The sequence below is a fragment of the Gossypium hirsutum genome, chromosome A07 (assembly GCF_007990345.1).
Source record: "Gossypium hirsutum isolate 1008001.06 chromosome A07, Gossypium_hirsutum_v2.1, whole genome shotgun sequence".
In the NCBI taxonomy this organism is placed as follows: domain Eukaryota; kingdom Viridiplantae; phylum Streptophyta; class Magnoliopsida; order Malvales; family Malvaceae; genus Gossypium; species Gossypium hirsutum.
The window spans coordinates 1938382-1950371 of record NC_053430.1 but is presented as its reverse complement, the minus strand read 5'-3'; the positions used below and the strand labels follow the sequence as shown (position 1 = coordinate 1950371).

At 34.0% G+C, this 11990-nt stretch overlaps 2 protein-coding genes across 3 annotated transcripts; one reads left to right on the top strand and one right to left on the bottom strand.

The window, feature by feature from the left end:
- Positions 1–1756: 1756 nt before the first annotated feature.
- Positions 1757–7809, top strand: LOC107929961 (AT-rich interactive domain-containing protein 4). Its single transcript, XM_016861512.2, has 15 exons — positions 1757–2853; positions 2959–3150; positions 3404–3457; positions 3579–3667; positions 3857–4130; positions 4231–4287; positions 4594–4625; positions 4865–5000; positions 5090–5263; positions 5536–6087; positions 6418–6555; positions 6628–6726; positions 6949–7049; positions 7140–7230; positions 7351–7809. The coding sequence occupies exons 1-15, from the start codon at positions 2698–2700 to the stop codon at positions 7444–7446; spliced, it is 2241 nt and encodes a 746-aa protein (XP_016717001.2). The 5' UTR covers positions 1757–2697; the 3' UTR covers positions 7447–7809.
- Positions 7810–8200: 391 nt separating this feature from the next.
- LOC107929883 (transcription factor LRL1) lies at positions 8201–11524 on the bottom strand. Of its 2 annotated transcripts, XM_016861417.2 has the most exons (8): positions 11381–11524; positions 10027–10659; positions 9868–9960; positions 9691–9792; positions 9527–9592; positions 9202–9267; positions 9000–9068; positions 8201–8910 (listed from the first exon to the last, which is right to left on the bottom strand). In XM_016861417.2, the coding sequence occupies exons 2-8, from the start codon at positions 10603–10605 to the stop codon at positions 8422–8424; spliced, it is 1464 nt and encodes a 487-aa protein (XP_016716906.1). In that variant the 5' UTR covers positions 10606–10659; positions 11381–11524; the 3' UTR covers positions 8201–8421. The 2 variants fall into 2 exon arrangements, with proteins under 2 accessions (XP_016716906.1, XP_040973060.1); XM_041117126.1 differs by lacking the exon at positions 9868–9960.
- Between the last annotated feature and the right edge of the window lie 466 nt (positions 11525–11990).

Below are 11990 nucleotides of genomic sequence, written 5' to 3'. Positions count from 1 at the left end.
TTCTAGATTGAGTCACGTTTAATGAACTCCATATAGTAAGAGATGATATATCGATTTTGTGGTGCGATAACTCGAATGATGTAACTATTTATTTATTTTATCGACTCATTTATGCAATTTAATAAGAAGAAACTTCACATTTATTATTAAAACTTAAAAATAGTTTCGTTTACCTATGAGGTATTGGTTCAATAGCAAAGTTGAGACTTGGAAATTATTTTGGTTAGGTAGTTAATTTGAATTGAATTAGTTGTTTAATTTTTTGTTCAATTTAGTGTTCTTAGTGATTGATTTTATTGTAATTATTGCAAATTTAGTAAACTTTTTAAATTAAGTTAAAATTTTCACAAATAAAATGATATGTTAAACTTTAAATACAAAAAAAAATAGTATTACAAAAACAAATACAAAAAAAATTATCCAATTAAACTCTCTTTCAATCTAACCATTTACTTAAACATTTATTGCAACTCAAATTTGACAATAAATATATCTAAAGAAATTTAAACACATTTATATTTATTATATCAAAAAGTAAAACTAAGAATAGTGACAAGGGCTAGACTAAAGGTGTTCAAAGAGGTTATTTTAAAAGGTTTTTTTTCTTAAGCCCAACTTGGGATGGGCTTGTGTTAATTTTATGGCCCATTTCACTATTACAAAATAACAATAACACCACATGGTGTATGGAAGAATTTTCTAATTATAATAAAATCTTAAATCATGTATAAAGTATGAGTTGCTAATGTTGGTTATGTCACATCAATCAATCATTGATTAGCTAATAGGAACAGTAAGTTAGATAATAGGAACAGTAAGTGTAGTTGAAGTTGGGAATTTTAGTTTAATGTTTGAGATATAAAAATTATCAAAATTATATGTTGTTGATATATAAAAATTATTAAAAAATTAAAAATAGTCTATAAAATAATTTCTCAAATGATTAGAAGACTTGATTAATATGATATTAATACTATGATGATTTAATTATATTATTTAGTAATTTGGGGACTAAATTAAAATTTAAACCATGATTTTGAGACCTTTACGATTAACCTTAAAAAATTGAATTATTATAGTAAAATGTTAGTGAATTACTTAAATTAGACACTGTTCATGACTTTACCATTTCCATACTTTTAAATTATATGTTTTCTGGGAACAAAGAAGGTCAAATCACCAGAATGAAGAAGATGATAAAAAAAAATCCTAAGGTTTGTCATGAAACAAAAAAGAATCAAAAGCGATTTTTAACCGGCAAAAACATAACACATGAACTAGGAAGACAAAGACCAATTGTTTTTAGCAGAAATTAAAATAAAGTGTGGAAGAAAAGATAAGCAGCACTAGTTAAATCCTGGCAAATGGGTCCCAGTTCTTTATAAAGTGAGCAGCAGAATTCTTCCATGAAACCAAACAAGAACATTTACTTAAAAAACCCAACATCTATTAATGATCTTCTTTCTTTTTTCCTGTTTGGGTTTTTAAATTCTGTTAATTAATTAAATAAATGATAATAATTTTTTTAAAAAATGGTCATTTAATTAAAAAACCCAACACCCAAAATTGATGATGAATTCATGAGCATGATCATATGGAACAAAGAAGAAGTAAAATACACTTTCTTATGGGGATCTTTTGTAGAACTAGTAAAATGGGATTTTTTAAAAATATTATTAATTTTCTTTTTTTAACGAAGAACACAGAAAAAAGAAATGCAGAGAGCAGAGATGATAAAAGAAATTTCTTTTTATTTTTGGGGATTCTCAAAGTTTGACAACAAGTAATAATGTAGTTGAAAAATAATATCTTTTCAATTACGGTAACATGATGTTAATTGTTAGGCTTTTACCATCAAACAAACGTGAAAGAAACAGATTAAAATATAAAAAAAAAAAGTCAATTAAGAAATTTAATTTAACAAATTGGTTTTCTTTTTTCCCATTTTTTGTATGTGTTTTTGGATTTGATTTTAGATATATGAGAATGTGATTGGGGAAAAAGGAAACTGTAGTAATTAAAATGCATACTGACAACAAAGGGGAAAAAAAAGGGCTTTTGAGGCTGTTTGATTTTTAATTAAACAATCCAAAATAAAAAGGTTTTAATTTTAGCTGCAATTATTTATTGCGTGACTTTGATTTTTATCGGATTTTGATTTTGGGTTTTTATTTTTATTCCTTTTTTTTTTATCAAAGGGGTGTGTGTGTGAGGGGGAATTTTTATTAGGTGAAAGCAAAGATGTGTCCTTTCGGGGTTTTTTATTAGAGATTTCTTTATTATTAGAGTGTGTCTTCATAAACTTAGGGTTCCTTTTTTTCTTCTGTACTTTTTCGATTTTTGTTTGCTTCCTTCTGTTTGTAAGGAATTTTGCTCATTTGGGTCTTCGATTCTCTTACTAAGCTCATTTGGGTGGGTGAGTTTTCTTCAATTTTTGTACTCTCTCAACTTTTTGGTGTTTTAGGGATTTTGATTTCAAGTCCCTGCAAATACAAATGGAACTTCCTTTTAGTCTCTTGTTACATCTCTGGTAGAATTTTGAAAAAATTCCAGAGGTTTTTGAGTTTTCAGATTCACTGTAGGCTTTTTAGCGTTTTGATTTGATTTCACAGTTAGTATTCTTTTTAAGTTTTTGGGAAGAAGAGGCATTGGTAACTTAGTGGCAAGCTTGAGTTTTGTTGGTTCTGGCATGTTTGCATGATGTTTAGTGCTCAAGGGTCTTCAAGGAACCATTGCAGTCTCCTTGCAGTTCTTTGTGGCGGTAAAGTTTCTGATAATAAGCAAAAGCAACCTGTTTCTGATGATGAGCCCAGATACCCGTTTCCAGAGCTTTCTTCTTCAGGGCGCCTTGAGGTATGTATATACATATAATGCGGATAGTTCTACATTTATTTTTAAGTATCATTTTAGTACAAGTTTTGTTATAATGTGATGACATTTTTATGCGTGTGAGTACAGGTTCAGCTTCTGAATAATCCTAGTATTGATGAGTTCCGGCGGGTTTTTGAATCATTTGAGCCTAATATTGTTTACTTACAAGGAGAGCAGATTGCTGATAGTGAAGAAATTGGCTCCCTGTTTTTGGGGGATGTTGACTTGTCTACTCCAGAAGCTTTATGTGGAGTCTTTGGTTCTACATTTCCTACCACTGTGAGTGATGATGCTCGACTTGGTTATGATTTAGATAGTTGTGATTTTTGAAATTATACGATAAAGGGATAAGGTGCTAGAGATATAGGAAAGGATTGTTTTTTTTTTCTTCTTATTATTACTTTTTAAATCTTTCTCCTTTTAAGTTCCTTTTACATATGTTGTTTTGTTTTGTTCTATGATTTCCTTTTACAAGTTTTGCTAAGTTCATTGCTTATTTGAAATTGATTGTAAATGTCGAATGTTTATGTAGGTTTACTTAGAGATTCCCAATGGTGTCAAATTGGCAGAGGGACTTCACTCCAAGGTAAATTATTGATCATGATCATGAACAAACGATTCTTTTCTTTTCTTCTTCTTCTTTTTTTATTTTTTATTTTTTATTTTATGTTTAAATAGAAGTTGTTGACATTCATTTGTCATTACAGGGAGTACCTTATGTTATATATTGGAAAAATACATTCTCTCGTTATGTTGCTTGCCATTTTCGTCAAGCACTGTTATCAGTGATTCAAAGGTACAAATCTTCTGCTTGTGCTCGTTTTCAAGAGCAGTTGCTGATAGTGCTGTTTACTCTGATAACACAAATTTTTGTACTTAGCTTTAGATGACTTAACCTATATTAAGACTTATTGAGATATTGTCTACATCTGTAATAAATTTTACTGGGAGACCATTCTAAAGTTTTAGTTTTGGTCTATTGCAGTTCATGTAGCCATACATGGGATGCATTCCAATTTGCAAATGCTTCTTTTAGACTGTACTGTGTACGGAACAACAATATTGTCTCTTCTAATAGTCAAAAGCAAAGTATTAAGCCAGGACCACATCTACTTGGGGAGCCTCCCAAGATTGATGTTTCTCAACCAGAGGTAGATATGCAAGAGCAAGAAGACTCTCCTGAAAATCTTCCTGCCGTAAAGATATATGATGATGATGTGACTATGAGGTTTCTTGTTTGTGGATCTCCATGTACATTGGTAGGTTTGAGTTCTAATTGTTCTGTTCTTGAAACAATAATCATGTACTAATACTTTGTTCATCCTGGTTTATATTGGTTACTAACTATATGTCTTGCAGGATGCTGTCCTTTTGGGATCTTTGGAGGATGGCCTTAATGCCCTCTTAAGCATTGAAGTAAGTTCGTATAAGGTTTTTTTTTTTTTTGAATTTCTATTATATATTAGTTTCTTTTACCATCTTTTGTACACCATTATCTAAGAGATTATTTGTCTCATCTGTGTCTAATATAGTTATATGATCCATGCATACATTCAATTGGCTTGATGTTCATACTTGGGAGAAGAGCATCGTGCATTATTCCCATGATTATATATATGTAGTGTGCCATTGTTGTGTGCGTATGTGAGAGCATAATCTGTTCTAGTACTTTGATTCTCTTTTATCCACTTATTAACTATATTCCATTGTCATTTGTTTCAGATACGAGGGAGCAAACTCCATAACCGAGCAAGGTACTTGACAAATTTGAGCTTAGTTATAGTTTCTTTCGGGATGGGGATTTTTGGCTTTGTGTTGGTCTTGGATTTTTTTATTTGGGGGGGGGGGCAAAGAAAGAACTTTCGGGTTTTGAGTTGAATGTTTGTGACTTTGATATTTTGTTGTATGGAGTTTCCGTTCCCCATACTACTGCATCCTCGAAGTTACTTTTGTGCATTATCATCAATATACTTATGGGGTTCCACTCTTATAGTGCTCCACCACCACCTCTTCAGGCGGGGACATTTTCTCGTGGTGTAGTCACCATGCGTTGCGACTTTTCAACTTGCAGTTCGGCTCACATATCACTTTTAGTGTCTGGTAGCGCACAAACTTGTTTTAATGATCAGGCAAGTAATTGTGATTGGGTTAATTGCAAGTGCTGTTTACTTTAAGTTCATGCCTGAAACTCTTTTGTTCTTTCGTGTTGTTGTCTCAGCTTTTGGAAAATCATATAAAAAATGAGCTTATTGAGAAGAGTCAACTAGTCCATGCACAATCAAGTTCCGAGGAGAGCAAATTGCCTTCATCCGAGCCTCGTAGATCAACCTCAATTGCCTGTGGAGCAAGTGTGTTTGAAGTGTGCATGAAGGTTCCCACATGGGCTTCGCAGGTCTGATTTACTCTTTAACCATATTTCTCTTTCCATGGGCTTCTCAAGAGCTTTTTGTGAATTTTGCATGTGCGATGATTGGTCCTTGTCAACTTTTTATTTTTTTAACCATAAACTTCATTAGAGGTTATAAACATTTGAACCAAAAATTTTGAATTATGCTTTGAGGTATACTTATGAAGCCTTTTCCATGATGGTAATTTAATCATTTTCGAGTTAGCTTGATTTTTATTTTGAAATCGTGATGTGTTTTTTGGGATGACTTTTGACAGGTTCTGCGGCAACTTGCACCAGATGTGTCATACCGCAGCCTAGTTATGCTGGGGATTGCTAGCATTCAAGGTTTGTCGGTTGCATCTTTTGAAAAAGATGATGCTGAACGTCTTCTTTTCTTTTGCAAAAAGCTGAGCAAAGATCCCCTCTTGGGTAGTTCTCTAATTTCCAGAACTCCCAGTTGGTTGGTGCCGCCGGCACCTAGTCGTAAAAGACCAGAGCCGTATAAAGATACTAAATCTCTAAACTGTACCATCATGGAAGGTGTAAATGGTTTGACAAGACCAAAAATCAATGTTGCTGCTATGAGGCCAATTCCTCACACCCAGCGTCATAAGATGCTTCCCTTTTCTGGATTTTCTGAGGCTGAGAGATATGATGGTGACCAAGGAAAGGTTAACTTGCCATTAGCTCCTGTGAAGCAACCTGCTCCTGTTACACACCGGAAAGCATTGTCGAGTTCTTATCAAGCCCAGCAAATTATTTCTTTAAATCCATTACCCCTTAAGAAACATGGTTGTGGTAGAGCCCCGATACAGGTTTGCTCAGAGGTTAGTCATCTTCTTTGAGTTTCAAGTGAAGAATTTGAAAATATTATCCACATGTATTATGTGTTCTAGTTGTTGCAGAAGATTTAGGAAAGTCATGCATTTCTTCGCAATCTATTTAAACTTCTCCTTTATATTATTTGAATGTGATAATTATTTGTGCTTCATGGATCATGTTTACGAGAATAAAAATTAAAAATAATTGTGGTTTTCTGCTTCATCATGAACAAAGATAGGTATTCGAGTCAATCTTATTGTGCAACCAGAGTAGTATATCTGTAATTTTCTCCTAATACATAGACTTTTTTCTCCTGTTGGTTTATTTTCTGGCAGGAAGAATTTTTGAGAGATGTAATGCAGTTTCTGATTTTTCGAGGACATACTCGGCTTGTTCCTCAAGGAGGGTTAGCTGAGTTTCCTGATGCCATTCTGAATGCGAAGCGTCTTGACCTTTTTAACTTGTATAGAGAGGTAAGTTACTGCTTGTGCTAAATATGATTGAAGTCCGGCAAAAAAATCGTACTGAAAGATTGGACCTAACAGGTGGTGTCGAGAGGAGGCTTTAATGTCGGGAATGGCATAAATTGGAAAGGACAAGTATTTTCGAAGATGCGCAATCACACATTGACGAATAGAATGACTGTATGTTTTGAAATTGTTCGCCTTATTAGTTTTACTTTGTCATAGTACTTCCTTTCCATGTTAAACGCATAACCGCTGTTTCAAATGTTCTTTCTTTTTGATCCTTAAGTTCTTTGAATTCTTGTATGTATGGTTCATTCTATCAAGTTTTAACTTGCCGGCTTTATAGGCTTTCAAATTTTGGGACAATAACCGTTGCCTTTTCCTCTAATTTTACCTTAGGGGGTGGGCAACACTCTGAAAAGACATTACGAGACTTACCTTTTAGAGTATGAATTGGCTCACGACGATGTGGATGGAGAATGCTGCTTGTTATGTCACAGGTCTCTTTCTCTCTCTTGTTTGCTCACACATACACACATAAGCCGAATTGTTTGCAGTACTGACGGTGGTTAGTTTCTGTGTCAAAACAGTAGCGCAGCTGGTGATTGGGTAAACTGTGGAGTTTGTGACGAATGGGCTCACTTCGGCTGTGATAGGCGGCAGGGGCTTGGAGCCTTTAAGGTATATCATTCACCATCTTCAGGATCGAATACAATAACAGTTTCATTGTTTGCAATTACGGGTCGATTTTGTTTCCTGACCTTAAACGGCTGTGATTAACTTGACACTTGTGAACTACAGGATTATGCGAAAACAGACGGGCTGGAGTACGTTTGTCCACACTGCAGCATCTCGAGTTTTAAGAAGAAAGCAGCGAAAACTATGAATGGTTATTGACAAAACTTTGACACTCACTTTAGATCCCCCAACTTAGAAATTTGTCTCATTGTCCCTTTTTTTTTTTTTGTCATTTTCATTTTTCTTTACTCACTATAACGCATGAGATAAGGCACGATATTAGGAAATGTAATTATTGTATTGTAATCCCCCATTGTTGTTCTCATATATAGATCACGCCATTAACGAAGTTCCCCCTCAACCCTCAATTCCACCAATATTTTGTAATCTGGTAAACAGAGATGAGTAATTGTAGAAAAAAATAACATTTCCCTATTTTACTCAATTAGATTTAATGAGGTAGTTTTTTGTTAAACAATTATTTCACGCTGTTTTTTTCATCAATTTAGTCATTAGTTTGGACGGCTTATTGTACGGATTTTTTTTTTATAAAATTTTAATGATATTGTTTGTTTCTTTTAATATATTAGATCGCGTAAAGTTTACAAATTTTAGTCTTTACATGTTAATTTTGTTTAATGAAAAATAATTTAATGATGATTGATGTGACATTAAATTGTTTTCGATCTTATTTTTTGTGTACATAATTGTTGTGTTGAAATGACAGTGTCATTCCATTAATTTTCAACATCAGTAAGCTCTTTAATTTGATTGAATACCACATGCAGGGATTAAAATGGCAGTTTTTGAAGTGTACATGAGTTATAATATTCCTTTTAAGTAGTGGGATTAAAATGAACTCCAAAATATGATACAAGGACTTGTATGGTAAACTTTAAACATAGTCTATATAGTAGGTATAAACATGTTTTATGTCAAACTTTTAAGTTCGAGATAACTAAAAATCTGGGTCATAGTTGAAGACTAAATATATAAACCAGTATTATATGTACATATATTAGCATACACTTTCCTGGAAAGAAAAAGCAAAACATAGAGAACAAAGAAGACAATGGAAGTCCTATAACTACTTTGTTAAATGTAAGTCCAGCATCTCTGGTTTGGGGTTTTCAGTCATTTGGCAGTACACAAAGTGTTGACTTCTTGTTTGAAGGTACCATTGCAACCAGTGATCTTTTCAATCATGAAATTACCATCAGAGGTTGATTGATGAATCCCGACACCAGACAAGTTGCCAGTGCCACTGCTGTTACTACTGTTGGAATTCCGAACACCACCGTCACTGCTGCTGCTGCAGGTGGTGGTGTTGTGAACTCTATCGTCATTGCTTATAATACTGTTGGTGAAACCAAATTTCTTCCTTTCCTCGGAAACAGGACCTGATGATGACGAGGACGATGCCTTCCCGTTGGATATGGCAGCGGCGAGCGCAATCGGCATAAGGCATAGACCTTTACTTTGCAGATATTGCATGGCTATTGTCACATTGGATTCCATGAGTTTCACCACTTCTTGTTCAAAAACAACTTGTTCGGGAGACGGTGAACAATCAACTCCATCACTTCCCATTGCCAAGGGTGTTAGTGTCAAGCCATTAGATCCCTAATGGAACAGACATAAGAAAAGTTGTAGTTTAGCATTAAATCTTAATGAGATCCTGGGAATTTCGATGTTAGACGAGAATTTGACACCTCAGCTTGGCCATCAGTTATGAGAGGAACTACTGCCCCTGCTGCTCCTAGCCTACTCATGCTTAGTACCTGCAAATAGTTTTCATAATCACCACGTTTACTTATGGTAACTAAAACGCCATTAAACGTTTTTAATGGTTTCAGATTATTTCTTTTGAAGCTTGGCTTGGATGTTGTGATATTAACAAGAATTTAGTCCTACCTTGACTTGGAGTTGAAGGAACCTGACATACTCGATGATTGCGTCAAGCATAGAGGCCTTGTCAGTCTGCAAAGTTCATCAACATTAATTCTTAATTGAACAATTCAGTGTAATTTTTCTTTAAGTACTCGTGTCCAACGTATATTTGGACATGAGTATGGGGGTATGACCCTTCTAGGACCCTCAAAAACATATAGAAAATTTGCATATATTCATGTTAGATATATACCCGTATCTAACACACCTACCCAAGTCTAAGTAAAACAACAAATGTGCTCGAATTAGGCTTTAAAGACCAAAGAAAATTACATAAAGAAGATGATACCTTATTGGAGTTCGGTACAAGTTCTTGCAGATTCTTCATCCTTTCAGCAATCTTCTCCCTTCGAAGCTGCAATTGATCGAATAATAGAACAAAGGCTGATCTCAAAAAACCAACTCAAGAGTATTAACTTTGATGACAGGAAGTATTACAACTGAGTGACTGACCCTCTCTGCGATGCTGTGTGGATCAGTAGCCTGACCTCGACGTGCTCTAACTTGAGGCTTCCCAGTTCCATTGCAACCTTTGTTCGGTGCAGGTGATGAACTCTATATTAAAAGTACAAAACTAGTAAGCTTAGCCGAAATGCTAGACAAAACAATGAGAATTACTATTACAAATACCTGCAGCAGAGATGGTAAGTCTATCATTGTATCTGTCATCGGACGGTCGGCAGGAAAAGACAAGTAACTAGAATTTTGCATATCTTGTTTTTCCTGATACACATTATATAAGCAACAACCAAACTAAAACAATGCTGGTTGAGCAAGAGACGGTAATACCTTTGCATTGATCGGCGCGGATAAGTTCTCGAGTTGCAGAAATTTATCGATTTCAACAAATCTGTTAATATTACCATCATCAACATTTCCATTATCTCCTTGAAGACTAGAGCTTTGCATTTGGGTTTGTCCCATAGGAAGGGAAGAAATTAGACCATCATAAGGTTGTGGCTGCCAAAATTGCGGTATCGAACAGAGGGTTTCTAGGCCTGTAAGTGATCTCTGAAATTCAGAAGATTCACCTCCATTGCATATTACATCCCCTCCCTCGTTAAATGATTGAGACAGGGTGGTCATATCACCGACAACTTGAAGACCCTTTAATGAACCAGAGGAATGAACACCTGCATTAAACTGCAGTCCCAAACTTTCGCCATTCGTTTGCGGCCCAACACCTAAAGGAGTACTCTGTGTAGCTAAGCACTCCATCCCGTGGTTCATACCGATCATGCTTATAGGCGAACTAGGCAGCAGTGCATTTGGCTGATCAGGTTCACTAAGAACCCAAGGTGATCTTTCCTTAAAATTCACATCCGGCCAAGACGAAGAAGCAAAATACTGATCGAGATAATCATCCATTGTTTTATATATAAAGCTCACAATTTACAATCTCCAAATACTTCAGGATTTGACCTGCAGGAGACCGTAATAAGGAACACCATTAATCCATGATGAAAGTTCTATAGCATGAATTGCTGTTTAAGGAACCACTTGAAAAATGTAGATATGTACACATACATAGCACATGCCATAGAATATATAAAATTATAGAAAGAATTCTCTGTTACAACCAAAGAATCATGACCTGACCATGTGATTAATTGACAATAAGCTATATATATATATATATATAACATGAAGCAAATCAAGTGGTGGGAATGGGATATATGTACCGAAGAAAGTTTAAGATGCTAAATCTGTGTTTTTCTTTATGGTGAATATATATAAAAATATTAAAAGTATAATAAAAAAGTACTGAAGTTAAAAGTTAAAACTTTCCATTAATAAAGATGGAAAAAAATATCATTTTAAAACAAAAATACTGCAACAGTCTCATTATTTTACCCTTTTTACAGCAAAAACACTCAAAACCAAACCCAAAAACCCTTATACAAGATCAAAACAGTTTTGCATCAGTTAATAATTTATACCATATTGAACCCATTTTTTCAGACACCCAATACAATAACATGCAAACTGGGTTTCTAACAAAACCCCCCAAACCTGCAGGTAACAACCTTAAAACAGACAGAGCATAAAAAAAGAAAAGAAAAAAAAAGACAAAACATATGACCAAATACTAAGTTTTTATACTCAGAAGACAAAATGAAGATTAAACTATAAAACCACTTACAGAGTGAAGGAGTGTCAGCAGTAGGAAACAGTAGAAGACGATATTATTGAATTTCTAATTTATTTTGTTAGAATCCAGAAAGGGCGAGTGTAGCAGCTGTACTACAACAAGTGAAAGAAAAGATGTTGAGCTTTTGACGTAGAAAAAAACCGCTCCTCCTTTTATTAGCTCTAACTCTGCCCCCGGCCCGGTCTGCTTTTATTTTACAACATATTAAAAAAAATAATATAATTTTTGGTCTTCAATTTTGCAATTAGGTCCATTTTCGTATCTTTATTTTTTCTCATAATGGTACTTTAATTTGTCAACCAAATTCATTTTAATTCTTAAATTTAGATTTTGTCTAGATGATTAATGTTCTTGAAACAGAACTAGATTGGTCAGTGAGACTAGTTGATCGAGAACTGATCAGTATATTGGTCCAAACAAAAGGATCAAGTTGAAAATTTCTCAAATTTCATAAAAATTCAAAATTGAGACAAAAAATAATTGAACTGGTTTAAATTTTTTAAAAATTATAAATTATTTAATTAATTATTATTAGTTTAATAATTGAACCGATCAAATCGATTAAGTCAGACCCACTGATTCATTTTACTGTTAAAGTATT

Coding starts and splice junctions, on each gene's coding strand:
- LOC107929883 (XM_016861417.2), bottom strand. CDS start 10,605: ATGGATGATTATCTCGATCAGTATTTTGCTTCTTCGTCTTGGCCGGAT. Junction 9,793..9,867: donor ACTTACCATCTCTGCTGCAG/GTATTTGTAATA, acceptor CTTTTAATATAG/AGTTCATCACCTGCACCGAA. Junction 9,593..9,690: donor CACACAGCATCGCAGAGAGG/GTCAGTCACTCA, acceptor GATCAATTGCAG/CTTCGAAGGGAGAAGATTGC.
- LOC107929961 (XM_016861512.2), top strand. CDS start 2,698: ATGATGTTTAGTGCTCAAGGGTCTTCAAGGAACCATTGCAGTCTCCTT. Junction 3,458..3,578: donor CAGAGGGACTTCACTCCAAG/GTAAATTATTGA, acceptor TTGTCATTACAG/GGAGTACCTTATGTTATATA. Junction 4,131..4,230: donor GTGGATCTCCATGTACATTG/GTAGGTTTGAGT, acceptor TATGTCTTGCAG/GATGCTGTCCTTTTGGGATC.